The sequence below is a fragment of the Narcine bancroftii genome, chromosome 2 (assembly GCF_036971445.1).
Source record: "Narcine bancroftii isolate sNarBan1 chromosome 2, sNarBan1.hap1, whole genome shotgun sequence".
Classification (NCBI taxonomy): Eukaryota; Metazoa; Chordata; class Chondrichthyes; order Torpediniformes; family Narcinidae; genus Narcine; species Narcine bancroftii.
In genome coordinates this window covers 97,478,882-97,491,763 of record NC_091470.1, presented here as the reverse complement: position 1 = coordinate 97,491,763, position 12,882 = coordinate 97,478,882, and the positions used below count along the sequence as shown (strand labels likewise).

At 44.8% G+C, this 12,882-nt stretch overlaps 1 protein-coding gene across 1 annotated transcript in view; it reads left to right on the top strand.

The window, feature by feature from the left end:
* bmp1a (bone morphogenetic protein 1a) overlaps positions 1–12,882 on the top strand; it is a 141,725-nt gene that overhangs the window by 89,327 nt on the left and 39,516 nt on the right. Inside the window, exons 9-10 of the mRNA XM_069915513.1 lie at positions 8,863–8,978; positions 11,641–11,743. Coding sequence (XP_069771614.1) covers positions 8,863–8,978; positions 11,641–11,743 — 219 coding nt within the window. The remainder of the gene's footprint in view (positions 1–8,862; positions 8,979–11,640; positions 11,744–12,882) is intronic.

Here is a 12,882-nt window from a genome sequence, read left to right as displayed (position 1 = left end):
AAGAGCTCCAGTGGGCAGGTGGCAGAGGTCAAAAATAGGGGGGGGGGGTCAACCTTTACACGGGTCATACAAAAACACCCAATTTTTAGGCCAAAAAATGGGGGCTCAACTATTACATGGTATCGATAATTACATAAATATATATAGTAAATTTTCTAGAAATGTTCTGTAGTCTCACCGCCTGCAAGAAGAAGCTGTTTTCTGGCCTGGCACTCCTGGTTTTTATGCTCCCATACCGCTTCCTTGACGGCAGTGTCTCAAAGATGGTAAGGGTCTTCGATGCTTCTCTGAGCCCTCTTTAAGGTGCCTGCTTGTTATCCGCATTACTGATCTGGATTGGAGTGGTAATGGTGAGCAAGTTTGCAGGTGACGTACAAACTGGCGATGGTGTTGCTGCTGAGGCCTTCAACTACAGAACAATATTGGTGACTGGCAGGACGATTGCTGGAGGAACTGAGCAGGTCAGGCAGCACCCATTGGTAGTAAATGGCCAGTGAACATTTCCCATTGGATCCTTTTATCAAGACTAAAGTAAAATAGGAAAATGATATTTATAAAAGAGAAGAAAACTGGAGGAGAGTGTCAGAGTATAGGACAGAAGGTGTGTCAGGTAGAAAGACAGGAAGAGAAAGCATTATGAAGGGGGAGGGGAAAAAAAGAAAATTAGAGGAGAAGAAAGGAAGAACACAAAGAAGAGATGAAAATAGTAGCATCTTTCTCTGGCAGATGTAAGAATGAGAACAGATCATATGTTTTGGTCTTGTACGACCCTTGCCAAGTACTGGGAAAAGGTCTTTTGTTACCCTAGCACCAGACCCATTGGTGGCCTTGTTGAACAGAGGCTAGTGAAATTGTCTTCGTTTCAATGTCATCTCTTACTGCGAGACAAGTTATTTTGATCCGATGGTAAGATGCTGTCCCGCCCGCTCCTAATCAATGGTTATAGGATATCATATTTAACCTTGGAGAAAATCAGATGTTCCATAAGTGGCTCCAATTTAAACTTTCCCAATCTTTGGGGTTCTTTTTTGAATTATTTTCACAGCCTCTAATGCAGTGGCTGAGAACTCACATCCCACTTTAAGTATTCCCTATGCCATCGGTGCTCTGTGATTGATTAAGGTGAGATGTGAGAGGCACAGGAAGGTTGGGAATCACTGCTCTAGACTCAATGGTTACTGAAATATTTTGCTGGAGAAAAATTCTCATTGGCCCATTTCCTTTGGAGTCACGAAACCCTGCACATAATGAGTCAATGAGCGACAATTAAAACAGTGGGTTTCAAACTTTTTCTTTCCACCCACATCCTACCTTAAGCAATCCCTTATTAATAGAGCACCAATGGCAGAGGGATTACTTAAAGAGGGATGTGAGTGGAGAGGAAAAGGTTGAGAACACTGGCGTAGAAGGAATTGTAATCAGGTTCTATGTGATGCTTGTGATTGTGTTTCTTTCTGTTTCTACTGGCAGTTATTTTTCTAGTTGAGAATGGTTTGGGGTTTAGACTAGTTAATTATATTGTTTTTTTCTCTCTTTTCCTTTTTTTCCAATTTACCTACAAATAATACGGCTGCATAAGAAAAATACATTTTTTTCTCTAACAAATTGTGCTTGTCCGCTCTATTCAATGTATTGTCATTCTAATAAAACGGGGTCATACTACACAGAATTGCCTTTTGCCTGCTCTAAGGTAGACAGATTCGCCATTGGCAGAAATTACCTGAAGCGCCTCTTACAGTCAGAGAGAGAGAAGCAAAAGACAGCCCCCACCCCCACCCCACCCACCCAGAGTCCCTGAGTAGATTCGCCTCCAGCGTTCCCACAGCCTCACAGAGTCCGGTCCAAACTGTCGGCAACCCGAGCTCCAGATATGAACCTCCAACATGGTCAGAGTGCCCCCGCGCATCCAGGTTCCGATACCTGGTACCCCCTTCAGCCAGTTTCGACCCCATCTCCAACAGCCCACAGCCCCGCACGAGTCGCCCAACAGCGGTCTCCGGCAGCCCAGTTACGACATTTTGTATTCATTTTTTGCATCTTTACTTTATGTGTCTAGAGTAATACTATTTTATACTATTGTATAAAATTCCATAAAAATATGGAAAATGAAAAAGGAACAGTAGATTCACAGAAGGGTAAGGAGTAACCTAGGAAACTCTTTAAGGCTGTTCATGAGGAATACAATGGGTTGTTTCTCAAGTTTACATTTGGCCTTACCGTGCTGATGAATGAGGCTGAGGACAGATGTGTCATGGTCGGTATGGTTTGGGGATTTGATATGGTCAGCTACAGGATGCTCGAGTTTAGACCCACAAGCTGAGCTTGGGCGTTTGGCGAATCTGCGTTCATTACTGGTAAAACGGACAGCAAATGGCAGAAAGAACTAAATGCTGAAAATTATAAGTTGGTGAACTTTGGGAGAATGAATAAGGCTGGAGTATACATGATGGATAGTGGGACTTTAGGAAGAGGGTATTGGGGTACATAACCCAAAGTAGAAAAGTTAGTTAAAAAGGCATATGGGAAACTTGCCTTTATTAAGCAGGACTTGGGAGAAGGGAGGGAATAGTACAACACTATTGTTATGTGTACAGCTGGAATTGGCTGCTGTGGGAACACAGTGTACAGTTCTGGCCACCAGCTTATGGGAAGCAGTAAGTGGATTAGGATAGAGAGTTTCAGCCAGAAGGAGCGGGGACAAGCTGGTTTGTTTACCTCCTGCATGGAAGAAGCAAAATATGATAAAAATGGATGGGGTAGACAAAAGGAAGCCTTTCCCCACTGTAGATGTTCGAACACCAAAGAGCAAAGGTTTAAGGCAAGGGAGAGAAATTAAGAGGGGGATCTGAGAAAGAACTCTTTAATCTGGAGGACATTTAGAATCTTGGTGGTGGAGACAGCGATTTCACAACATACAAGAAGGATTTAGATGAACACATGAAATGTTCATTCCTTTCCTGGACCCAACACACGAAAGAAACCAGGTCAGCATCTATATTTCCTCAGAGGTTTGGTATGACATCAGAAATCCTGGCAAATTTCTACAGATGTGTGGTGGAAAACTCACTGAACAGCTGCATCGCGGCCTGGTAGGGGGACACCAATACCCTTGAATGGAACGCCCTGCAGAAGGTAGTGGACACAGCCCAGGACATCACAGGCAAAACCATCCCCACCATCGAGAACATCTAGGAGGAACGCTGCCGTCGGAGAGCAGCAGCAATCATCCAGGATTCACACCACCCAGCACACGCTCTGTGCTCACTGCTGCCATCAGGAAAAAGGTATCGGTGCCATAAGTCTCGTGCCACCAGCTGCTACCCCTCCACCACAAGAAACTCAATCAGGGACTCATTTAAGGACTCTTACTGTTGCAATTTATTGATTTATTTTCTATCTGTATTGCACAGTTTTTTACATTTCTTTATTTGTTTACGTGTGTTCGTTGAGTGCAGTTTTTTTGCACTGCCAATAAGCGGTGATTCTGCCTCGCCCACAGGAAGAATAATCTCAGGGTTGTCCGGTATATGATATGATGCAAGTACTCTGACAATTAATCTAAATCTGAAATGTCACAGCATCAGGGCCAGGAAAGGTGTAACATGCATTTGGACTTCCTTGAGCTCCCACCCAAGGGGAGCAAGCATCACACAGCCTTCCCAAATACCTACCTCCCCTGAGCCCTTCCTGAGCCAAGGATTCTCACAGTAGGGACATTACATTTTTCTAAGGAGGTTTTCAGAAGATTCTTGAATTTTCTGTCCATTTGTTCTTTCCTTCTGTGAGAGAGCTTGGGATAATGGGAGCATGGGGCTGAGCTTCCGGAGGGCGCGCCATGTCCATTGGAGTCCAATGCATTTCACCAGCGTCAATGCTTCAATATCGACTCTGGAAGAGGACAGTGAGTTGCCAGAGGAAACTCCTGTTGGTTCACTTGTCCTGCCAGTGGATTGGGGAAATTCATTTTTAAAAAATTTAAAATGTTATTTAAAGTATGGTAGAAAGCCGATTCCAGCCATGCCGCCCAATTACATCCAAATCAACCTACAACCTTGAGCGTTTTGTAGGGTGGGAGGAAACTGGAGCACCCGGGGGAAACCCACGCAGCCACAGGGAGAAAGTGCAAACTCTTCCTGGAGGTGCTGGATTTGAATCTGGGTCACCGGCACTGTAATAGCATCACGCAAACCGTTCTGCAGCGAGAAAGTTGACGGTAACCACTCCAGTGTTTGTGAGGCCCATGGGTATCCCATAAGCAGACAGCTGTGACAACGCTGTGAGGGACAAGCACTAAGGCTCACATCTGCACTGTGACTGTCTTGTGTTTACCCAGAGGAGGGGTGCTGTACATTAGCTGAGAGATCTGTGGCTCTAACAGATGTGAGGATCATATTGAGGAAGAGCTTTCTAAAGGACGTTACATACTTTCTTGAACAGGGAGAAAGAGGTATGGAGAACGTTGGGAATAGGGTGTATCATCCAGAGAACCAGTACAGGTGCCATAGATCAGTACGATTCCATGGGCACCATGAACAAGGTAACGCAGAATAGGAACCCTGTGGAGCTCCTATCTGCATGCGCGGCTGTTCTCCATTGATGCAGAGTTCATGCCTCACTTCGGACAATAGTTCCTGAATCTCACCATCTGTTTCTCATTGTGGGGGTGGGCTCAGGATCTTGGTTTTAAAAGCACCATGTTGCTTTCGAAACGTAGAAAAGAGGAAGCGCGGGCTAATCAACTTTCAAGGATGCCCTGTCATTCAATTGATTGATGATTGATCAAATCTCGAGCATGAAGGTCTGTTTTGCATAATATTTCTGTCAGCTCTGGATTAAACTCTGTTTCTCTCTACCATTTAATTTCTCGCAACTACCACTGCAAGCAAAATATTTTAAATATAACCAGTGTGAAAAAGCCTCTTCCCCATCACAGAAAGCAGCTTACGCACATAAAATAAATTGCTATCTTGCAGCACGCACACCATCAGTTCTTTCTGCAGTTCTGTGATGAATCCCTGCAAGGGTCACTGACTGGTAGGAGTGTTTGGTATTTCCAATCTGGTTTTCATTACCCGATCCAATTCAGTCAAGTCAGTAATAAATGTCTCCTGGGAGCTGCAGGCTAACATTGACCTAATTTTTTTTTTGGAGAGCTGTTTGTTCAGTGAAAGGTTAATAAGCAACTGACTGTTTCCCCATCGACAAAATCACCCTTCCTTAGGTTTGTAACTCTTGGACAAGATTACAGGATGTGCCAAGTTCCAAGTTGTGCTAACGAGGGGCTCGATCCAAAGAACTTCCTCCTACTTGGATGCAAATGGACTCTGACAACAGCCTATTGTGCAAACCAAGTGGTGCCCACGGGCAAATCGTTCAACAGCCGAATGTGCACTTTCCCTGGGCTGGCTCTGCTGTTGCAAAGGTCTCATCTGTTTACTTGTGTCGTGTGAGAAACAATGGTGGAGGAATCTCTCACTTAGGAAGGACGCAATTCCTTGGGGAAATATCATGATCAAAATTCAAGATTTCTTTATTGCCAAACCAAAAATATACTTTATTCACAATGAATTATTTACAAGTTAGAAAACCATTCGTCATTTTACACTCATAATGTTAGTCATATCTATACATTTTCATCAATGTACATTGTTAGATTTGTTCTTTCAATACCCCTTAACACCACTGTGGCAACTTACTAGTTCTTCCCCGCCCCATCCCCACCCCCCTTGTTTGACTGACTTCCCCTCAGTCTCAGTCCCTCAATGGGAGAACTGCGATCCTTCGCCACAGCGCCCTCGCGTTGGCTGCCCCAAGCCTCATCGTGTCCCTCAGCATGTAATCCACCGGCCTGGAATGTGCCAGTCGGCAGCATTTCCTCACCGGCATCTCTGTGCACTGAAAGACCAACAGGTTTCGGGCAGACCAAAAGTGCATCTTTCACCGAGCTGACGGTCTTCCAGCTGATATGGATGTTTGACTCTGTCTGTGTCCCTGGGATCAGGGTCTCCTGTCGTGCTGCTGCTGGGGATGAACCGTGACAAGGACTCTCCAAATCCTTTTCCACACACACTTAGGGAATCTGTATTCAGCAAAGAGGTGGGCGACTCTCTCCAACCCACCACAGTTATCTCGAGGTCAACATGTGTGGTGTGGGTGATGTTCCGGTTGTTCAAGAAGGATCTACTTGACTTGGCGAGCTCCTCTCAGTCAGGCTAAGTCCATACTAGTACAGATCATGTATCATTACGCAAAATTGCCTTCTGCCTGTCGTAACGGAAAGGGTTGCCATTAGTGCTCCTTACAGCATGAGAGAAAGAGAAGCAAAAGAGAGTCCCCTCAGAGTCGCTGACTGTCCGTGGATTCGCCTCCAGCGCTCCCCGCAGCTGCATGGACTCCTGTTCGATTAATCGGCTGACCGAGTTCCAGATCCAAACCTTCGAATGTCATGCATATTTCAAGGTATCAGTGTCTTGATGGTGGTAAACTTACCTTGATGAAGGGCTCAAGCCCAAAACGTTGGTTCTGTATCTATCTTTGCTACATAAAGTCCGCTGTTTGACCTGCTGTGTTTCTCCAGCCTCGTGTTTTTACTTCCAACGTTTTATTGTTGATATTTCAGATTTTCCACACTTGCATTTTTCTCCTTCTCCGTTAAATATGTAGAAATCAGTGTCCAGAAAACAAAATAGTGGTTTTCATCCATAAAGCATCTTCTGTTTGCTTGAAGACCCACCCACCCCCCCCAAATATATTCCTTGGAGTACAAGATTGGAGTTTCAGACCCGGCAGCTGTTTGCTCATGTGCTCTGCAGATGCTTGGCTTCATACGATGGACAGATGTTGTTGGTCATCGAATATTTGGCTATCTCTGCCTCCTTCGGAGAGAGCAGAGCTCCATGGCAACTGCAATCGGAGTACTTTCACCATTTGTTCCTACCCTGATCAGATGCAGCTTGGTCTCCTGTTCCCTTCATGGTGTCCAAAAGAGTCCTTCCAAGCGAAACAGCACTTCAATTGTGAATCTGCAGGGGTCATCAACATCAGAAAGACTGGGAGATCACTTTGTTGAGCACCTTGGCTCTGTCTGCTGCAATAGAGTGGACCTCCCAGTGGCCACCGATTTCAATTGCCTGAACCATTCCTTTGCTGATGTGTCTGTGCATGGCCTCATGCACTGCCAGACTGAGACCACCAGCAAATTGGAGGAATAACACATCGTCTACCTACTGGGCACCCTCCAACTGGATGGCATTAATATTGACTTCTCTGGTTTCTGTTAAACCCCTCCCCAACTTATTCCCCCTATCACTTTTCTCTATCTGTTTCTCTCTCTCTGTCCCTCTCTCTCACTCACTTTCTCTTTCTCATTTTCACTTCCTCACTCCTCTCTCTCCCTCACTTTCTCTTTATCTCCCTCTCTCACTCTTTCTCTCTCTCACACACATGCACACTTTATCTCTCTCTCTCACTTTCTCCCTCTCCTTTAGCAAAGAACCAATTCTCACCTCTCCTCTTATCATAGCCAATTAACACCTTTTGTGGGGTCTGGACTCTCTCCTCCTGCCAGGCTTCAGTCTTTATTCTGATGTCTTCCTGTGCTTTGCTCATACTTTGAAGAAGGACTCAGGCCCAAAATGCCAGTAATATATCTCTATATGGATGCTGCGTGTTTTTAATACTGCTTTCTTTGCCTGAATAATGTGCCTTGTTCACTGACCCTGCTAATGCACTCTCATTCAGCAAATCCATTCCATGCTACAGGAGGCGATGATGTTCTACGACCTATATTTAATCAATCTATCAGTCCACTCTCAGGAAAAAGCTGATCTACCTTGAAGAAGGGCTCAGGCCCAAAACGTTGGTAATGCTGAGTTCCCCCAGCGTTTATGTGATTCTGATGCTGTCAGAGATTTCATCTGAGATGTGAACGTATCGGTCCTTCCAGACTGGATTTTTTTGCTGGGTAGCCATCAAGTGCCTTGCACAATCAAACCCTGAAAAACCTTGCACAAAATACCTTATCGTCACCGTGTCAACCTGAATTATGTTGCACAAGAAATAGGAGCAGGAATCGGCCATCCAGCCCATACAGCCTGTTCCACCATTCAATGAGATCAAGGCTGATGGGGTCATCTACACTGACCTGCCTTTTCCCCATATCCCTTATTTCCCGTACAAAATCTATCCATCCTTGTCTTAAATATATTTACTGAGGTCGCCTCCACTGCTTCAATGGGCAGAGAATTCCATAGATGAACCACCCTCTGGGAAAAGCAGTTCCTAATCATCTCTGTCCTAAATTTACTACCCTGAATCTTGAAGTTATGCCCCCAAGTTCTAGTCTCACCTTCCAGTGGATAAAACCTCTATCTTATCTCTGCCTTCCATAATTTTATACGTTTCTATTAGATTACCTCTCATTCTTCTGAATTCCAATGAGTTACAGCTTCAGATGGCCAAAATGACGCTGGATTTAACAAGTAGTGAATGTGAGGTGGATGGATCCTTGCTAGATGATCAGATATTCTGGCAAACTGATTGGTAATTGCAGGTTAAGGCTAAATCACTTTTGGCTGTATTTGACATCCTGTAAAGTCCACTCTAACTTACACACCTGGATAAAGTCTTTGAGGAGAATGAAAATACACTACTTAAAAGTTTTTGGTGCAGATTAAAGTATATCAAATTTGGTCCAACCAGTGAGAAATGCTGAAATTATGAGCTACTCAAATGATAATGTACAGTTGATCATTCTGCCATTAAACTACAATGACGTACTTGATTAGATATACTGTAGTTTGGCAAAAGACATTTGTTCCAAACCAAGGAATAAAGGAAGGTCTTTTTATTATTTCCCAACAGCATGTGGCAATACCCTTCAAGACTCCATGGGAAACTTTTCTTCTCCTGGTTTTCCAAATGGATATTCATCTTTTACACACTGTGTGTGGAGAATATCAGTCACTCCGGGGGAGAAGGTAAGAGCCTTGAGTCTTTATTTGCTGAATGTGCAACCCCAAATCTCAAGATATCGATCTTTTGGGAATCCTGAAAGGCATATGTGAATCCCAAAGCCCACTTGCAGTTTGTCAGGCCGTAATGGCTCCCAACCCCGAACTATCGTCTCGTCAACTCACACACCCAGTGTCTCGGTGCTCTGCCTTTTCATTTGCGCAATGGTTTGAGTGCCTTTGGGAAGTGGAGTTTACATGGCAACCCATCCCCACCGATCAGTTAGTGTCCCTGGTGAGCCATCATCAAAGTTTCCTCCTGAGATGGGTTGAGTCGGCAGTCATTCGTGACATCATCTGTGGGAGTGTTTCCTCCATGCTTTCCAGGTTATTCTGCAATCTGGTGGGCGAAGGCAGCTGAAGAAGAGGGTAGTAATAAAACTGATTACATAATGGGACACCACATTGTTGTCTTACTTCTCGGGCCTTGACCTACCCCTGATACTGTCATCAATGAATTACCGTCGCTGCAAATAGATGAATCACAGTGAACTCCAATTAAGCAACCATTGTGATGGGAATGGGTAAATGATTTCGAACTGAGCTTAGGGAGAAACATCCCAGAAGTGAAACCCGCTGGCACTATTAACTAATTTCAACAAGTGGTGGGGAGGTCCATGTGAAAATCTTCCTGCTCCTGGTTGTAAACCAGGTTCTGCCTCCCTCCACCGCCCCCCCACCCCCCACCTCCAATGCTACATGCATATATTCTGCATGGTAATATAGCTAGTGGGCAGGTTTCTCAAAATTAATGTAATCAAGGGATTTGGGAGTAATACAGGAAAATCACATTCAATTATCACATGAGGAGCATTTGACAGCTCTTGACCTGTATTCGTTGGAATTTAGGAGAATGAGGGGGATCTCATTGAAACATTTCAAATGTTGAAAGGGGTGGACAGAGTAGATGTGGAAAGGTTGCTTCCCAAGGTGGGAGATTCTAGGTCTGAGGGCACAACTTTAGGATTGAAGGGCGTGTGATTAGAACAGAGATGTCGAGGAATTTCTTCAGCCAGAGGGCGGTGAATCTGTGGAATTTATTGCCACAGGTGGTTGTGGAGGTCAGGTCACTGGGTGTATTTAAGGCAGAGATTGACAGGTTCTTGCCTAGCCGGGGCATCAAAGGTTATGGGGAGAAGGTGGGCAGTGGGGATGGGGAAATAGATCAGCTCATGATTAAATGCCGGGCCAGACTCGATGGGCTGAACAGCCTATTTCTGCCCCTATGTCTTACGGCCTTAAGTAGAAGATAAGCCCAGCCCTCATATGCGATAGAGCAGGTTCTTATGAGATGCCATATGGCATCTCATAAGAGCTGGCTGGACTTGTACAGAAAGATAGCGGGATTGAATATACAGGCCGGGTACCCTAACCTGAAATGCATGGGAGCAGAAGTGTTTCAGATTTTGGATTTTTTACTGATGTTGGAGTAATGTGTTTAGGGTAACAAAATAAGACAGTAGAATCAGCAGAAAACTTGTGTCAGCTGTTAAGCAACAACAACAAACAATGGTGGGCATTCAGTCTCCACCCATGATGAAAATAACGTTTTGCTCTTGATTCGGAACCACTTCGGCTATTTCACCATTAGTCATTTTCAACAATATCTCTGTACCACAGAGCAGAGAATAAGCATAAAACACAATGAGTAATGCCCGTAGGTCTGGCGGTGATGACGGTTGGTGCCAACAGAGCTCCAGAGCCCCATGTGACCAAGTGAAGTCAGGGGTGGAATTTTCCACTTGTGGCGTCATGTTTGGTGCTCAGAAAGTTTCAGATTTTGGATCTTCGGATAAGGGGTACTCAACCTGTACTTAATATGGGGGGAAGGTGGGGGGCAGTTGAGCCACAGTCCCTTCCATTCACAATCTGCTGAAGGAAGTGGCATCCGTGCAAGAAAATTAATAGTCAGTGTTTCCATTATCAGGACAACATTATTGATGAAAGGTTCTGGTCCAAAACATAGACAATTCTTATTCTCCCACTATTGCTGCTTGCCCTGCTGAGTTCCTCCAGTAGATTGTGCGTTCAACGTTCAGATGGAGGGATAGCAGCTGTTCCTGAACCTGGTGGTGCAAGTCTACACCTCTTTCCTGATGGCAGCAGTGAGAACAGAGCATGTGCTGGATGGTGTAGATCCTTGATGATTGCTGCTGCTCTCCGACGGCAGCGTCCCCTGTCGATTTCCTCGAAGGTGGGGAGAGTTTTTGCCTATGACATACTGGAATGTCCACTACTTTTTGCAGGGCTTTCCGCTCAGAAGCATTGGTGGCCCCACGCCAAGCCACAATGCAGCCAGTCAACATGCTTTCCACTACTTTACGTTGCTTCACATTTCAGCGCCTTCTCTCTCTCATTTGTCTGCTGTCCATTTTGCATCTCTCTCGTTCTTCCCCTTCCCGCCATTGAAGTCACTCAGGGGAAGCATAGATCAGGCTGCTGTCTTGTTATCTCACTGACAAAGGTCCGCCCTAATGGGAGAGCACGTTGCTAGTTTGCTTCTAAGTCCTTGATCTATCCCTGATATTGGCTTCAGCGTCTCGCCATCAGTTCAAAGTGACAAGAATCTCTCCAATTAACAAGTGTTTCCATCTTGGCCTCACCTGCACCTCGCCCCTTTCTCTTCCAGATTATTTTAAATTTCACGGCCATGGACACATTCAGGAGCCGATTATGTTGGTACGATTACGTGGAAGTAAGGGATGGATACTGGAAGAATGCTCCATTGCGTGGTAAGAGAATCAATCCAACCCTTTCTACTTGTCAGCTTGGTCTCGCATCTTTAAAAACACTCAGGGTTCCAATGTTTTCAAAGTTTGTTTCCATTTGGTTTTTTTTTCCCTCCTCATTCTGACAGCTCAGTGGTTACACCACTGGCCTTGTAAACCAGAGGTCGTGAGTTCGTTCCTCGCTGGGGCCTCATTTCTGTGAGGGGGCGCTAGGCAAAGTGGCGACTCTGTCTGCCTTACGGTTGACAAAGTTAAAGAATTTCATGTATGTTACATTCTAAATGTAGTATCACATGCTGATAATGGAACCTTTACCTTTTTACTCTTCCTTCTCTGACATCTCTCTCTCCCAACACCCCTCCTCCCCCTACTCTTTTGTTCAGACATTTTTTCCATACCTTGATGAAGGGCTCCAGCCCGAAACGTCAGTGATGTATCTTTACCTTTGCTACATGAAGGACCTGCTGAGTTTCTCCAGCATTTGTGTTTTTACTTTAACCACGGTGTCTGGAGATTTTTGTATTTTAATTCACCCTCTACCCATTCTACCCCTCTCTCTCCCCTCTCCTCTTTTATCTCCCCTCTATCTCTCTGGCCCCTCCCCTCTCCCCCCTTTGCGATATAGAGGCTTGCTACTTGTGCTACATTATAAGTACACTTAGGAAGAACAGTTGATATTTCTGCCTCAAATTGATGATTTTTTTTAAATGAGAACTTTTGTCTGTATGTGGTTTTGCATAAAACCAATGTGGTTTGAATTGTTTTTAATATTTTGCCAGGACAACTGACAGGGATATTTTAGCAATAAAGACCAGTTGGCCTCTGAACTGTAGAGTTGCAGATGGGACTGGCAGTAAAGCTGGTGTCAGATTGGATTTTCAGTGTAGTGTTTTTTAAATCTCCTGCAGCCATGTGGTGAAACATTTCCACTCCTTGGTGGTAGAGTTTAAAGATTTTGATCCGAGCAGGTCGCGGGAGAAATGGGAAAAGTCCTTACAGATAACACTGGATTTGAACTTGGGTCGCTGTAACAGCGTTACGCTAAATGCGCCTCCTTTTGTTGTCGGAGTGACAAATATGTGGATATAAACAAAACAGATCAATTTATCACCAGCCTCGGTATTGTTTGAGAGAACATGCTG